This window comes from Euwallacea similis, chromosome 25 (genome assembly GCF_039881205.1).
Source record: "Euwallacea similis isolate ESF13 chromosome 25, ESF131.1, whole genome shotgun sequence".
Lineage (NCBI taxonomy): Eukaryota > Metazoa > Arthropoda > Insecta > Coleoptera > Curculionidae > Euwallacea > Euwallacea similis.
In genome coordinates, this window is record NC_089633.1 from 3,033,273 (window position 1) to 3,050,972 (window position 17,700).

The following is a 17,700-nucleotide window of genomic DNA, read 5'->3' on the forward strand; positions in this document are numbered from 1 at the left end:
GCTGGTAAATTAGTTTAGTGGTCTAATTGGCAAAAATTTAACGGCTCTCGAGCTGAACTAAAGTATATTAGGTGCAATCTTAATTTGAGACCAATTAAGCCATACAATTATCTACATAAAAGTTAATAAAACTGGTGATTTAGTTTGATGATCTCGATGGGGAAAGTTATGCAAATGGTTTATTGGATGGGCAACTTCCTTTTGTGTTATTTGTGAGACTTCCTGTCTGTTACGAAAAACTATAACATCTAGTTTAAAACGGTATTATTAAGTTTCATTTCGTGAATTTAATAATAATAAGTAAAAGTTTATTATAAGCAGCTCTCTCGAAGCCGTCACACGAACTCTTTCGGTTCTTAAGATAAAGCCATTAGTGGGATACACCTCAAACATTGAAAGCGAGGTCTTTCGTCTTTCTGCATAGCTAGAACTGTTTACATTCCTATCTATAGTTATTTTCGTCGAGGAAATTCCTCGAAGTTTATGTTTGGGTTATGCTGACCTTATTTTTAGCAACAAAGAACTGATATTTGTATTAAGCACATGATCATGGATGGATTGTGACAAATCTTACCTAAACAACTGTGTTCCACTTGATTATTACCACAAAAACTATATTTCTGAGAAGCGTTTACTAGGTAATGTTTGCATTTCTCCTGTGCTCTGTAGGAAATTGCATAGCCCCAAATCCGTTCGGAGAGTCTCACCAAGAAAGTCCCATAGGGCTGGTCCAAGAGGAGTTTCTCGGCTTCAGATCGGGTTATCAGACCTGGAAAAATCAAATGCAAATTAGGTATGTAAATACTCCAGATGGAAAGTTCGTGGAGCATTTGAATCTATATATAATGTATTAATAACGTTAATAAGATGTTAATAAAAAATGATATAGTTAGAAAATAATGACATTTTAATCGAGGAATGTGTGTTCTTTAGTGGGTAAGGAATAGTGAAGGTTATTTGGGAAGTCGTGCAAGCGTACAAATTTGGTCTCTGAAGCTGAGGTACTTGTTTCATGATTTAATGCACTGTTAGGAACCAAATTAAACCACCAGACCAGGATATCTAAAGAATGGATTCGTTAATCACACCTACAAGAAGCGGCAATGTGCCGTGCAACTCTAAATTGTCCCCCGTTGTTAACTTTTCAACAAATTATTATTTTTTAAATATTCAAAAGCAGCATTAAATGATATAAAAAATGCTATCTTCTGGCATTTGATTATTTTTTTTAATATTGCTTACGTCACCGATAGGGCAAAATGGCCGATTTTTTAAAATTGAAACATGGGCCAAGTGAGACCTCAAATTAAAGGTACATATTTCAAAACTATATTTAATGGTGTAATGCGATTTAAAATTGATCAATTTGTTTTTGAGAAAAAGAACCATTAATAGAAAAAAATAAATGTAAAAAATGCAATAAAAATTCAGTTTCATAGGACATAAAGAATAAAAAAACTTGTTTGTTGATAGAAAATTAATTAAATTAAATGTTCGAAATGGACGCTATTTTGCTTCTGGCAAAAATGTCACATATCAACAAATTCCTACCTTACGTTAACGAAGGTTTATGGGTTAATAAATATACAAACTTATGTAATTCGACGATTTTATTGAATTAAAAAAGCAATTTTTATTGCACTAAAGAATTAATTTACGAAAATCAGACTTACAACTACTCAGAGGAAATTATAAAGAAAAATAACGTGGTTCCAATGGTTAAGGGAGGTTTTATCTTGTGATCCTACTGGGCTTCACTTGTCCATCGCTCTAGGCGACTTTGCATAAGATGATACAATGGGATAAGATAGGATGAAATGGAGATGATCATAGGATAACGCAGATGGCCCCGTAACGACACAAATGGTTACATAACTCCTGACATTTTATAAAAATAATCGAAGACTAATTTATGTTGCATTTTTACGTTTACTTTTTTCCATTTATAGCTCTTATTCTCAAAAACTAATTGATCGATTTTAAATTGCAGAACACCATTAAATGTAATTTTGGAATGCCTTTCATTTGAGGTGTCACTTGGTCCTTTTTTGTTGTCATTTTGCTGTCATTTGGCGCTAGCAGTGACGCTAGGACAAAATGACAGCAACGTTTAGAAAAATAGACAAACGTCAAATGATAGCATTTTTTGTTCTATTTAATGCTACTTTTGAATTTTTTAAAATTGTAATAGTTTGTTAAAAAGTTAACAAGGAGAGACATTCTAAAGTCGTACGGTATGGCGAAAATTGAAACTGAAAAATGTTGTTCACTATCTAGTAGGGACTATTCTTTCTTGGTTTTCTTGAAGACCTCGTTAGCTTCAAATTAGGCGATATTAAAAGCAGGATAGAGACTTCAGGAACCGAATCTGCATGAAGACATAGGAAAGAAAAGTTTCCTTCTATCTCTTTAAACAGCAAATGAGGACTCGCAAAAAATACTCAGAGGAAGAGGAATATTTCTTCCTACAAATGATTAAATTGTTGAAGACAAATTTTCTTTAAAGAGCCTATGATAAATTTTAAACTAGTAGAAAATACATATCTACCTATTAAATCTTTACATATCTTTACATCTCTCTACATATCAAATGCTTTATGAGGCGAATAACTAGCTGCACACGTTTTAAGGCAGTTATGACTAAATCAAAATATTTGATTTGCATCTTCATTGAGTAAAACTTAATTACTTTACAAGGTATTATCAATTAAAAGCCCATTTTGAATCTTTATTAGGTAGTACCCGATCTTTACCGTCACTCACAGTGGAAATTTTGTTACCTACCTAAGACACACAAGAGACAGTTTGGTGCCTGTCTCATACTGGTCTCATATCTTTACGGTCTCACTACTGGTTATTTAGCATTCCTCACTATCTATTACGACATTTTATTTTTAAGTAAAATTAATAATGACTTCAAGCAAACGTTAACGGGGAAAGGAACCTAATCTCGGAACTTCTTATTGTCATTGAACTCCTTAAAAGTCAAAACACTCTTCCTCATTTAATAAGTTTTCCTGCGTCTTTGCAATACCAAAGCAGAAAGACATTTCAGATAATGAAGGATTCATAAATAATGGGAAACTTACCGTGAAACCATGATTCAACATTGTTCGATTCATCTAGTCCTGCTAATCTGAGTTTCTCAGTCTGTCGGTACCAGTCAAGCACCGCTTGTTTCCCAAGTGGTACCCCCATATTGACGGTACTATAGTTGGTATCAAATTCCATATTTGATGTCAGCCGATGCTCGGCACGAGCCCGTCTTGCTATTTCTCTGATTTGTTGTTCTGCCGCTTTTGCTTTTCGTTCTTAGAATTATAGACAAACTTAATAAGAAAACTGTTTTAACTGCGAAAACTTAAACTTACCTTGTTCCTTCCACTCCTGCTCTTTCTTTTTTTCCTCCTCTTCGGCCTCCCTAGCGTCTTGCTCCTGCTTCTTCCTAATGGATTTAAATATTTCCGTGGTACGTTCCTCCATTTTTTTCTCCCACAGGGCCACCCTCTGGGCTACCTGCGCGTTGATCTTGATTTCCTGCAGCACTTCCCTGGTATCCACAAAGCTGAACTTGTTATTTTTAGTTTGGTAGGTGTTTATTTGATAGTTGGGTTTCTTAGGAATTGGAGGCTTTTGTATAACTTTATTAGAGTTGATTTTCTCACGGAGCTCATCCACTGAGCAGTAAATATCCATATCATCTTCATAATCTAGTTGGGAGGGCGCCAGATCTTCGATCTTCGGACTGAGATCAATGTACTCGGACAGTTGCACTTCCATTTGTTTCCTTAGCTGCTCGGTTTCCTTTTGGGCTATCTGTCGAGCTTTTTCTCGAGTTTCTTCATTGAGAATGTCGTCAATGCTTTTGTCGTTTTTATGTTCGCCCATCACCCACACCCAAGGTTCACCGTCTTCACCTTAAGAGATCACATGTGATTCTAGTTACTTGTTGGGCAACTCGACTTACCCTTTAGGAAGCTAACATTTTTCTTCTTGGTCGACTTGGCTCGAGGAGGTTCATCTCCAAGTTTATCGTTAAATGCCTTCCACCTCCTCACTTGCTCTTCTCTCATTTTGCAGAACAGGGTTTGCTTCTGTTGGTCATCGAGCTCGGCGAGGATTTCCGGGTCAACCCGCATGTCTCGCAGGATTTGCTGCAGCATCTTTGTGCTTATATGTATTCTGCAAGAAGAATTTTACTGCTGTTTAACAGACTATCAACGCGCGACTAAATGTTCTGCACCGATCGTCAGATTATCAGTCGTGAACTTTTCATGGGTTTAAAGATTCGGAACAAACTCTCAGGAATAATAATCATTGTTTTATTTGTTTTATCTTGTGCGACCTGATTCACCTCGATGTTTTACCAAAACAACACAGACCCACCTATATGCGTTATCTCAGTATAAATCCATCTGGAATCTAGTCTTTGACGTCAGTATCATTTACGAGTAATTGAGAAATAATAAATTTGTTATGAAAATATTTTTTTCTAAAACGCATCTCCATACCGTAACTCAGATAGTAAGAGCAAAGTAGGTTTCGTTCGTCCAGAGCATCTGTTGTTACACATCGAATGGACGAGATCGTTCTAGCCAAGAAGAATATCCTATTTATCCGATAAAATACATGTTTGTAGTACTGTTAATTAACTGCATGCTATACAGATGATGCCATTAGAAATCGAGAACGATATGAGTGGGCTTGGATCGTGTATATGATACCAATTATGTTATGTTTTAGCACAAGTTTTAACACTGAAATGAGAAAAAGAGATGGAAAAAGAGAGTATCGGCTTAGGGCCAGTTGCAACTTGCAACTGTGCACACGGATGAGCCCGAAATAGAGTGAAAGTGCCCAGAATTGCTACGTTCATTTAGCAAAATTAACTATATTGAAGTGTAGTACCTACTCAAGGCAGCATGAAAAACGCTTAAATTACAAATTAGCTTCAAAATGAATTTTCATTTTTACTGAACTTTTACCGTTCAGAAATGAGTAAAAGTACGTGTATCAAGAAGTCGAAAGTCTATGGCAAATCAGAGATGATGAAAAATCAGTCACAATGCATTGCTGACCCGGTCTGTTACCTCTGAAGAGCTCGAGTATCGTTTGATACCAAACCAATTTCGCATCGAAATCGACCTCCAGGATGCTTTTATATAAACTGAAAAAAGAATGCAACGGTAATGCACCGCAAAATTAAGTCGGTACCTTTAGTAACTCGAGTTATACAAGAAACATTCAAGTTTAATTCACCAGGACCAGGAACCAACCACAACCACAACAACATCACAAAAACGCTTAGTTCTGATCTCGTTTCGTTTATTTGACGCTGTAATCGAGCCTGCAAAACAGTCGCTTTATTTGCACTAATAATAAAAGGTTGACGTAATGGTTTATAAACGAGATGGATAAATTCCACATTGCAATCATTAATGTTTATTTATATTGCTCCTAAAGAGTTGCGTATTTCATCAATCTCCATTGAAGTTTTTTTTTTCACTCCACCTTTCGGTTTTCTTTTACCTGCTCTTATACTTTGTTTGCTAGGAATGTGTGAATGATTAAATCGCATCGTGTTGTGGAGATTAGAATTTTTTGTGTGTCAAGGACTAATAAATTCCAATATCAATCTATAGACTTTACACGGAACGTGCTTATACAGGGTGTTAATTTCAAAACTTTGGATTTCCTATAACCCTGAAAATTAAAATTTTTGCTAGAACCAGTTTAACAGTGGTTACAAGTTTCTACGAGTATCCCTAAGAGGGGCAGGTGCCCCAACTCTAGAATTTTAAATTGCAACATCTATCATGTGATACCTCAGTTTAAAAGTCTTTGTAAGGTGCGCATAAAAAATTAGTTTCAGTAAAAAGATTTCAATGTTTGAGAAGTTACAGAATTTTTAATATAAAAATATCATATTTAAAAAATATTCACCGTTTTTGTCTAAATAAAAAAATTGTCGAACATCAACTTCTTTTACTTTTTTGAATATTTTGGGGGTAATGGATTGATATACTTCGATAATTCGATGCTGTAAATCTTACAAATTGGCCAGCTTGGTTTTGTAAACGACTGATTTGCTGTGGCCTTAAAAAAGTCGAGTGGTCTTAAATCCAGTGATCGCGGCGGTCACTTTATTATTTCCCTGTGATCAACCCATCTTCCTGGATAATGTTCATTTAGCCACTCTCTTATTTGTAGGGCGTAATGCGGTGGAGCATCAATCAACTGAAGATTCGAATTATTTTCATCTAATTGCAAGTCGTTATCAATTTACCATTCAATCGATACACCTTTTTTGCAAATTGTTTTCAACACAACATTCGTATTAAAAGAATATTCATCAATACCAATATTTAAAGGAGCAATAAATAACTTAAGTTGTAAAATTCCAAAAAAAATTGTTTTGACAACACGTTTTTAACAATTTTTGTGAATATTTTTTAAATATGATATTTCTGTATTAAAAATAATGTATCTTATCAAAAATTGAAATGTTCTTATTGAAACTATGTAGTTTTTTTATACACGGTTTATTAAGACTTTTAAAATGAGACATCACATGATAAGTGTTGTAATTTGAAATTTTCGAGTGTGGGTACCTACACCTCTTAAAAGCGCACGTAGAAACTTGCAACCACTATTAAACTAGCTCCCCCTCCATTCTACCCAAAAATATTGAATGTTCTAAAACAAATTTCAATCTTCTGAATCATAAGCATTCCAAAGTTTTAAAATTGACATATTGTATTTAAAGATAAAGAAAATCAAGAAAATAAGGAAGATGAAGATGACGAATGGTCCTAGAAAAAAAATTGAGAAGTTCTAATAATGGAAAGAGGTGGACAAGCATCAAGAGAAGAACCATGAAGTTGTTCAAGTTGTTGAGAATTCTCGTAATTAAGGAAGACGTTTTTTGGAATTCTTTTCAACCAAAATATCAATAGAAGTTTGAGTAATTTCATTCTGGCAATGAAATGTAACCGACTTCTAATTAAATAAAAAAAAAAAATAATAATTGAACAAAAACCCAATATGCTTTCACAAGCGAATAAGCAGGTAATTAGGTATTGTTATATCTAAACAGTACAAAAATCAACACAAAGTACTAACACACAACAATATTCATGACCATATTACCGAGACGATTAATTAAACCAATTTTGTGCTTTAATACATGTGTAAAATGCAAAATACCTGCTCAACTGAAACCGAATTGTCATAATGCAGTTAATTTCGTATTCTACATAATAATGGAAGTTGCGGGTAAATTTCTTGGAGAAAGTGTTCGTATTAGACAGAGGAAACACGCAATCGTCAGATAGAGTTTTTGGAATAATTGGGTTTCCAAGAAGGTCCGATTTGGTGTGGCCAAAGTTGATAGCAATGGTTGAAAGGGCCAGTTGGGAGGAAGTTCGCAATAAGTGAGATTAACGAGAAGATAATTTTGTGGCGTCGATTGGGTAAAACGTATATCCTATTTTCACCATAAAAGTGCTATAAAGATAACAACAGACAAAAGCAATTAAATGAAGTCACAGTGGTTTCCGAGTACTTAACAGAAAAACAGGTGTGGGACCTTATACTAGACTCCTAATAGGAGACGGTCGAAGAACTCCGTTTTTTTCAAGTAAAAATACACTCTTGGGAATTAAACTGAAAGAGAACGAGAGTTTGTATCAAAAATTACTTTCCTGATCTCAATTTTGATGCGTCATTTCTTCTTTCGTTACTTATTGCCATCGACACTGCCAGCAACAATACTCCACTGAAATCGCGAAGTTCTGCTCTCCTTCCTCTTGTCTTGTTAAAATGTCATGTCCTATTTGCCTTGAAATGTATAGTTTGCACTTGACCAAGACATCAAAAATTTTCAAATTCATAGTGCAAATCGTCGCGTGTGAACTGCAATTTGCATTCATTGTTTAGAGAAATCCGTTATATGAGCACCGCTGCCTGATTAGCATGGAACCGGTAAGTAAACGGCTTGATTGTTAAAATTCCCATAATCAGCCTGATTTGTTTGAACTTCAAGTTATTGGGGTCTAAGAACGAAAATTTCGAAGTTCAAGAATCAGGAAAACATATGAATCCTTGATAAAATAATTGCAAGTACGTGTGGTAAATGCTTTTAGTAGCGTCCACACATATAACAATAAAAACGTTCTCTTTTGTTGTTCTCTCGTAAATTTACCGTATTTATGGAGCAGGATATGCAGTTTAAAACCTCGAAAGGTCACGGAATGAAAGGTCAAACTTCGTGCCGCAATACCTATAGCAGCCGCACTTCTTCGAAACCGTGAAAAGGAAGTGGAACCCGTTGCAAAATTGTGAATAGATTCTTTTAAAAATTTGAAAGTTCTTAAAAACAGTGTAAAACTCACCACAAGTACAATTCCTCACTATACAAAAGTTTGCTGTAGGTTTCATCTATTCAATTGCTCTGAACGCACAATTCTTTGGTTCCTAACTGTCTCCTTCAACGCTGTTTACCCACTTATCAATTGAAGGCGAGATAAGAAATACACGTATTTTCACTCACAATTCCTTTACCCCACGTTCCCTCGCATTAGTCATTGTTTTTTACTTAGGGAGAGTAGCATCCAAATATAAGTAAAACTCCACTTCTTCCATTCAAAATTTAAAGGAATGGTAGAAGGAACGTGGGAATCCGACTTACCCGTTCTACCAAGATTCCGTCCAACCAGGACTAGAAGTGGAGTTCAGGTCAATTTAGAATTACAAAAAAGCATAAATTTCATTGATTCAAAAATCGTGGAAAAAATTTAAGGCAGTTGAGATATACTGAACATTTATATATAAATGTGTACGTTCGTCATGAAAAGTCAGTCTTATAATGAAAAGAGATAAGAGATTCTGAGAAAAAGGCAAAATAGAAATGGAGCGGATTCATTTAATTGGTTTAAATAGTTTCATTTACAAACATCTGTGCTAAGAGCGATTAGCTATAGTGAGGATGAAAAGTCCTATCATTTGCCGAAGTCTCTAGATGAGAAGTATTTGATAAATGAAAATGATAAAGTGAACAAACACAAGATAGACGAGAATAAAATTGATCTAAACAGATTTGAAGAACAATGCGGGAAGCGTGTAGATGATGAGAAAGAAATTGGTCTAAATAGATTTATCGATCAGATCAGCGCGCGGAAGTGGTGCATTTAAGTCTTTAGAGAGCAAATATTTGGTGAATGAAGATGAGAAGTGGTATTAATGTAGTTTCGCTGCAGTCCTTAAGCGAGTAATATTTGTAGAAGGAAGGTCATGGGTAGTAGTTTCATATGGTTCAGTTTGAAGTTCAGTTGTACAGTTGAAGGCATTGGAGTTGTTCATTTCGTGAATAAAAACTAGCGAAAAATTCATCGAAATTCACTGAATTAACTTCTACTTGCATATGGGTATTCTTTTCCTCTAACTTATCAATATCTAGATCTACCGCTAATCGAATCCATTTCTGATATAATTGGCTAGTAACCTGCAAACTTTAACATTCAATGTTAATGATTCGAGTTGATTACCATTAAATCTAATTATTTATACAATTATGCTAACTTTACAAAAAATTGACATTCACGTTTAAAACCGATTAATAACCCACGATAGTCAGACTGAATGGTGCAACAGTTACAGTTAAACAATGTAAAATTGACTTACTTTGATTGACCAATTTTTTATGTTTAATTAGTCACCCGAATCGCATAACCAGGGTACGTTGCACTTTGGTGACGATTAATACCAGTCATTTATTTATAATTTCAATATTTATATTTACAGTATGTTCCCAGATCATGTTGCCAAGAGGAGAAAATTTCTTATTTTCCATTTTACAAGAAAAATGTATTCTTCATGAAAGTTTTTGCTTGTTCCAGAACGGCTGAATCAGTTCTTACTCTTTCAATATTCCTTTTTGTTACAGAGAAATACCAAAAACGGGTCCCTTTAGTTGAAAATTTTTCTAAATCTCATTCCTATTTTCATGCCGACCGTAATCAATACTTTTGTTTATTAAGTTTTTGTTGCAATAATTCAACAAAAAGAGGAAGTTCCAAACAAAAATTTCACACACAAAAAAATAAGGTCCAATTATACCGTAGTAAAAAATTACACGCCATACCTTCACTTTAGCTCAATGTTGCCGATTAGGAGTGATTCGGAAATAGGGATTGCGATGGTACCGTACGTGTTTAGGTGAAAGAGTACCATTGGTGGAGAATGTGACTTCATTAGAGAATACAATGTCTCAATGAAAGTATTGGTTTTCCATAATTTGAGTGCCCATTAACAAGAAGAAATCAAAACGTTTTGCTCAATTTCCTGGCTCTAAGGCATGCTAAAAATTTGGCTTGAAGGGATGATGTTTCAATGTTTCTTGAATATGCATTTTACTTATTCCTAATTGAAGAGATCTTTGCCGTAAAAAAAATTTTAAATTATTTTAAATCAAATTAATTACAATGAGAGTCGCAGCGTCATCTTCTTCTCGAGCTATCTTAATTTTCTATTCATCTAATACGGAACCAGTAGTCACGAATTTCTCAATCAATTTTTGCGTGCCACATTTTGAGATACGGAAATTTTTGATTAAACTTCTCGATAAGTAGACGAGTTGCTTTATCATCTTTGCCATAGCACTATATCAGGTAAATTCGTTTCTCTTACAACATCGTCATTTAATTTGAATCTTGTTTTCGGTGGACATGAAAACGAGAATTAATTTTTGGATTTAATTTTTCTGTTTCTCCGTAACGAAAAGGAAAATTGAAACGGTGAGGACTGACTCAACTGTTTCGGAATAAGCAAAAACTTTCATGAAAAACACGTTTGTCTCGTAAAATGAAAAATAAGAAACTTTGTCTTCTTGGCAACCCCATCCGGGGACATATTGTATATTGATTCGTAAGTCTAAGATCCAGCGAGGAATGAAGCGGAAAATGATAGTGCAGAAAAAGAAAACGATTCTTTATCCTTTCTATAATAGTTTTAAACGCGTATGACATGCCACAATTAATTTAATAGCCGTTTAAGATTGCATTAATTAGTTAATGTTGTAAGTGATGGGAAGATAAGTTTTTATTCTTCTCTTTCAGGCAAGTGGTAATTTGAATTTAAAATGAACAGAGGTTCAGTGGATACAATAACATCAAGTTCTTAATACGCTTTAGATTCAAGCTATGGGCATTTTATATCAAAGACCTCTGAAGAATTTAGTCTATATAGTTTACTGGCCAAAGGCATTGGGCCTCAATATGGATAAAAAGTTGTTATTGTCGTCAATTTCATCATTAGGATTTAAGTAGAGTTCATGTCGTGAGGTGGAAATGAGATGATCTGAACCAGTTCATTGACTGCCGTCTTTAATAATATTCTCTTCTGTTGGGACTCCGGCGAAACTAATGGTATTAGTTGTTTTTTTTATTCTACGGGGTGAATCAGTGTTAAACCGTCATACGTAAATCAAGCGTAGCAAATTTGATTTTAAGCAAAAAAGTTCTAATAAAACTGCATCCGCAAATGCTTGCTAAAAGCGCTATACCCCTTCAAAGATGGCCACCTAAAATTCATTTTTGCTTTGTGTTTCTAAAGTCATTTAAGATAAATATATGAATTTGTGTGCAGAAATTAAACTAAATCAAATGATCTTTTAAATTTTTCAGAATTGTTAATCGAGGGTTCTGTGGCGTTTAATAGTACCCTTTCAAAATATTCTGTTCATTCTTTTATGCTTCGCGAAAGATAAAGATTTCTTTCAATCAAAGATAATCGGGCACAATTTCGAATACAAGCTGTCTTGAAGAAGCACATTAGTAATAAAAAAAGCTTCGACAACAACTTTATTAGCAAAAAAGAAAAAAAAAAGAAAATGTGTCGTCAAATAGCTAGTTTTCAAAAATGCATAAAAACTCGACTCAATCTCGATGACAAGCTGTTTCTTAAAAGAATAGTAGGCTTGGACAACAATTGAGGGTTTGTTCGTGTCGAAATTTGACAGCTTTTGACATGTCAATTTATTAACTCAAATTTTAGTGCATTTTTTACTGCAGAATCATGCCAAATATTTACAATACAAGTGAATACGCGGATATTGTGTTTGTTTACGAGTATTGTGACGGTAACGTGCTGCAGCAGCTGAGTACGCCCGCAGATTTCCCTCAAAGAGATTATCCCACCGATGAGTAATACAATTATTTTGAAAAATTTTAACTTCGAAATAACCACTTTAGTCAGTCTAATTTTTGCACACAAATTCATGCATTTATCTTAAGCGGTTTTAGAAACAAAAAGCAAAAACCAATTTCCGGGGGCCATCTTTGAAAGGATGCAACGCTCCTACCAACATTTGCGGACGCATTTTTATAACAACTTTCTTACTTAAAATCAAATTCTCTGTGTATGATGTACGTACGGCGATTTAACTCTGACTTACCTGACTTACTTTGACTTATACTGATATTTACAACGTGCATTTTCGCGTGATAGTCGATTATTCTTTATGCAAACAAAAATGAAAAATTCATTGATCACATGCGACAACCAACTTGAAATTCACCTCATCACCTTGTAACTTCCGATTGACCAATACTACGTATGTACTTAAGCAATTATCGAATTTAAATGCAAAGAAGCTATGTTTTATTTGCGTCTTTTTCCAACCTTGCATCTAAAACTCCGCTTCCATCGATTTCATCATTGCCATCTGCCATTAAACACCTAAGGGTACCTTTGTCCTTGTCGGTTTACTAGAAAGAATACAGGTATGTAAATATGCACTCAAGGGAATGCACCTTGTATTCCAATCTTTAGTTTGCTGCTACTGCGTAGTTTTCTCCATTCACATGAAGGAGATAAGGATAATTTAAAATCCTAATCACACCGAGAGAAATCAGATGCTCAATAACGTAAAGGAAGTCGGCCATAACAATTAGTCGTATTAATTGGTCTATAAAAAGTTAACTCTTAAATGTAAATGAGATCTCGGTTTTTTTTCTAATGCAGTTTAGGTTACATGTAAAAGTAAGATCGACATCATTATTTATTGAAATGGAATTAGTTGAGAAATGGATGTGAAGAAATCTAGAATTGTTACCGTGCAGAACAAAACACCTTTTTGCACCATGTAATTCAAGGATGTTTTGTAAAACGAATCTAAACACGCCGATTCTTGATTTGCATCATGTTACCAAACTTTATTATTGGAACAATTGTTGAAACTTAAATACTACTCCAATAATTTTATTCGGAAGGAGAGAACGAATGGAAAGTTTACATTTGTTCCGATACGAATTCATAATTTCTGGGTTTTTTCTTCCTCTCTCTTTAGTAGAATTCAAATCTTCCAGAAAAATCTTACAAAGAGATTCACACGATTCAGCATTGAAGGCTTGAGGGTGAAACAGGTCTTCTCAGTGATACTTGCGATCCACCGTAAACTGATAAACTTAATTTATCATAGGGGCAATCTTTTTTGCTTCGTATGAATCAAAAGTGAAGAGAATGCGGATATAAGTTAATTGTTGATTGCAATCTTGATGTCTAACCCAACAACAGCGCACTTCGCATTCAGAGATTGGACGGCAGATGCATAATGTTTAATTTAGGGCAAAGATGCATTCACTGTATCTTTAGGAAGATTCCGAACACGTTATGTCACCAGAACAACACTTCATATCACCATTTGAAAGATCAGCTCTCTTCAACGCAAAATGAGCTTTGAGAGCAACAAACTATTGCTGTACTATATTACTACGAACTTTTTATTGCTGTTTTTTTCTTCGTTATTTCACAAAATTGTGCAAACTTTCTTTCCTTTCACACTTGCCTTTATTTTCACTCTCTAAAATTTGTTCAATTTTTTTACCTGGAAATTCATCTGATCCCTCTCAACGTGTTAGCGTGTGAGCAAGGATGTAGTCATTTACGTTATTTCTTCTGATAATCTCATTCGACCAGCATTTTCCAAATACTCTGTACCATTTTATCTAATTCAGTCAAATCCTAATTCCCTAGAGTATCAATTTGTAATAATCAGTAATGTAATCGTAAGTTCAAGAGAACTTTTTTTGGCTTCCAATGCATTCAGGTTTTATCAAGAAAACACGATACCTCTGAGGAGGACTCTGCGAGATCGTAGTTTTAAATGCATTGGAAATTCAAAATATTTCCCCCGATCTCTCCATTTAGAGATCCATGAAGGCATTGTGGGAACAATCAGTATTCCAATTAAAAAAAGAACTGAGTGAGACTGATGTGTAAGATAATAGGTCGGTCATCTTTCTACCTAATAAATAAGACGAGAAATTATAATGTTAGAGCATGAGCAGAAATTTAGTAGTTTTGAAGAGATTGGTATGATGGGCTTGATTAAACTGGACAGAGAAAAATTGAAACACTGGGAATCCCCGTATACATTCCGTGAGTTGAAAAATGTAGCTTGAAGATAGCTCAAATAGACTCACGATGTACTTTTTTACTTCAACTAATCTGGACACTCACAACTCATTTTTTTTCAAAGACCTCGTCTAAATTTGTCTCTGAAGGGCATATATATGCATTGCTGACCATTGGTGTTACTAATGCTGACTTGCCCGCCTTGTAAATATCCTCTACACCTTCCTCCTGCAACTTCCTTTCTCATTTAATACACCAGACGTCAAACAAGGACGTTTGTCTCTTATTTCTTGTATTATCTTCTATTTTTTTGTAGAAAGAAACCATAAAGAATAATTAACAAGTTTGTTATTGTGCGATTAGTTCCTCACATTTCGTGATAAATAATGCATGAGATCTACAGGGTGTCCCATAAGTGTTTCATAATATTTCAGGAGATGATAATACATTGAAGAAAAATGTAGTTCCCCATCTAAATCATATTCCAATAATGTTTCATTAGGAAGATATAGGGTGTTAAAGTTTTATTAAAAAATACAATTTTTATTGATATCTTCGAAATCACGTGAAATATGTAAATGAAATTTGACGTGTTTTGATAGTTAATTTAAGCGTATTTGTTTGTGCAAAAAGATCATTTTTATTTCACCAGTGACGTGCGTACAGACACATCTCAGCACATGTTTAAAGATAAAATGGTACGCCATCGCTTTTTTTCAAAATTAAAATTATTTTTGGAAATTTCACTTCATTGGGAAGAAAAATTTTCACTTGACTCTTTTTCATCCACAGCATTGTTTGTTATTAAAAAAACTAAGAACAAGCTACATGCACGATATTCTCTAAATTGTTTAATGTGTTTTAAATAATATTTATTTAATTTATAAAATTTATACTTAATGACAACATATTAATTTTTAGGACAGTAACAAAAACACAAATTATAATGCTCAAATCGTGGACAGCAAATATCTGGATTTAATTCAATCGTTAGTCTTATTACTGAAACTTGCAAATATGCACACCGTTTGTCCAATATTTTTATTTTTTTACTGGTCAACAATGCGTCGGGTGAAAAAAGGTCAGGGAAGCATTTTTCTTCTAAATGAAATGAAATTTCCAACAATAATTTTTATTTTGAGAAAAAGGAGTGGCGTACCACTTTTTTCTTTCAAAACGTGCTGAGATGTGTCCATACGCATGACAATGGTGAAACTAAAAATTATATTTTTGATAAACAAATGCGTCTATATTAAGTGTTAAAAACGTTAAACTTTATTTACATATTTCACGCAATTTTGAAGATATAAATAAAAATTGAATTTTTTAATAAAACTTTAATACCCTATATCTTCCTAATGATGCATTATCGAAATATGGTTTATATAAGAAACCACATTATTTTTCAATGTACTATCAAATTCTGAAATACAATGAAACACTTATGGGATACCCTGTATAGAAATGCATCTTTTGATTAACGAGTACTAAATCAACTCTTCAAAGATAACAAACATCATTTTTCTTCCTAAGAATGGTGATTCACGTTCTCCTGCATAATTCATTTGATATAAAAATTGCTTCGCTAAAACAAAGCATCTAGCACTAGGCAGATCTTCAATCAATTATACAGATCAACATCTAGTTTGCAAGTCAATACGCCTTGTTTAGCTTCTAATTGCAGATGAATCTCCCTGCAATTATTTACCGCAAAACGCCGAGTTTCGATTGCCAATTGTATATTACAGGTAAGGCCTGAAATTACGTTGGTACTCATAAGAATGGATTGCTAATTACTAGCTTTAGAGTAAACTAGAGAAATTGCTCTCCTTAGATCAGCAAACTTTGAAATCGTTAATAGGTACTCGATGAGAAACATCGCTCCTCGAAGCAACAAATTATCAATTAGCAGAGACGTCGATTATGAAGAGAATTCTGCAGGTAACTTTAAAATGGTTACATAAAATATCTAACAATATTGAAGTTTTTTTTGAGAAAAGTTCAGGAATTATAGCTATCTGTTATCCAATTACAGGAGAAAGCAAATTCACGTTATTGCATAAATGTAAGGATAATATTAACTGCACTGCTGTGCACTGCACATCATTTATCAGAAATTCGTGTAGTATTACAGTTAATGTAATTTATGAAACATATTGCACAAATGCAATAAAATTTCAAAATCGAAGGTTCTGTTGGATTATTTCATTGGGTGGCGCAATAGGTGATAGTTTAGGAATTGAATCGAGAATTTAAAGCCTTTTTATCGGTAAATAAATGTGAAATTAAGCGTGCGTACATTCCTCGGATGTTTTCTCATAAGCGCAACTTTTAACCATCAACTTAGTCGTGGAATAATACCATATTCCACAAGCTTATAGAAAATCATTAAATGCTCCTGATATCAATTAACGTGACTGGGTATTTAGCTCGGAACCTGTTACTCATTGATCAACCTAATTGAATTATAATTATATAAACATTTTGCTCAGGTCCAATAGAAAATTCTGAGGATGACTAAGCACCACGGAACACACAGTGAATAACTTGAATATTCGGATACCACGATATTTCACCTTACAACCATCGCAATGTTATTCAAATCGCAATTAAAATTATATGAGATAATATATTTTATTAAAATATGTGTTCTATTAACATGTACCTTAATGTTTATTCAAATAAATACAATTTCTAACAATTAACCAAATTAAAATGATTTTAGGTGAAAATTTTTAGTTACTTTAACACTACCAGTTTTCTCAATTACTACATCATAATGAACAAATTTTTTTTTATTAGTTAATATTTTGAGGGTTAACTATTGTTTTTTATAACAGTCCATAAGTGTTTAGGCACATGGTAGATAATTTTTTTCGAATGGTCCGTTCGAAAATTGTCCCATAAATAGACATTCGATGGAATTGCGGTCCAGTGATTGGGGTGGTGGTTGTAATACTTTAGGGCAATTGTAAAGTAAATGCTCTTGCACTAAAAATAATTTGTGTATAGGATCATTATCTTGGTAAAATTTAAAAGTACCTGAAATTTCCCCTTTCTCGGCACTTTGACGTAATTTGGTGCCGAAATTAACGGTTAAAATGCCTTTCTTAGAGTTCCCGATCAAAACTGAAGTCCACGATTCCGATCCACGATTAATATAAGTCTTATATGAGTCCGTTGGGCACGTAAGTAACACATCGAAAGTTCCTAATTTTTTTCGAAAAATGACTAAAAGGAAGAAGTACTCATTTTTTGCCACTTTTAAAATTTTGAACTACGATAACT

At 33.9% G+C, this 17,700-nt stretch overlaps 1 protein-coding gene across 4 annotated transcripts in view; it reads right to left on the reverse strand.

The window, feature by feature from the left end:
- Window positions 1-17,700, reverse strand: part of LOC136416816 (SH2 domain-containing protein 4A-like) — a 41,762-nt gene that overhangs the window by 3,989 nt on the left and 20,073 nt on the right. For 2 of the 4 annotated variants that reach the window (XM_066402175.1, XM_066402177.1), the window contains exons 2-5: window positions 3,968-4,182; window positions 3,372-3,917; window positions 3,090-3,311; window positions 575-769 (exon numbers count right to left, since the gene is read on the reverse strand). In XM_066402175.1, the coding sequence (XP_066258272.1) occupies window positions 575-769; window positions 3,090-3,311; window positions 3,372-3,917; window positions 3,968-4,163 (1,159 nt within the window). In that variant the 5' untranslated portion in view covers window positions 4,164-4,182. Of the gene's footprint in view, window positions 1-574; window positions 770-3,089; window positions 3,312-3,371; window positions 3,918-3,967; window positions 4,183-4,386; window positions 4,411-5,214; window positions 5,348-17,700 lie in introns of those variants that run through there. The other 2 variants (XM_066402176.1, XM_066402178.1) reach the window with 2 other exon arrangements.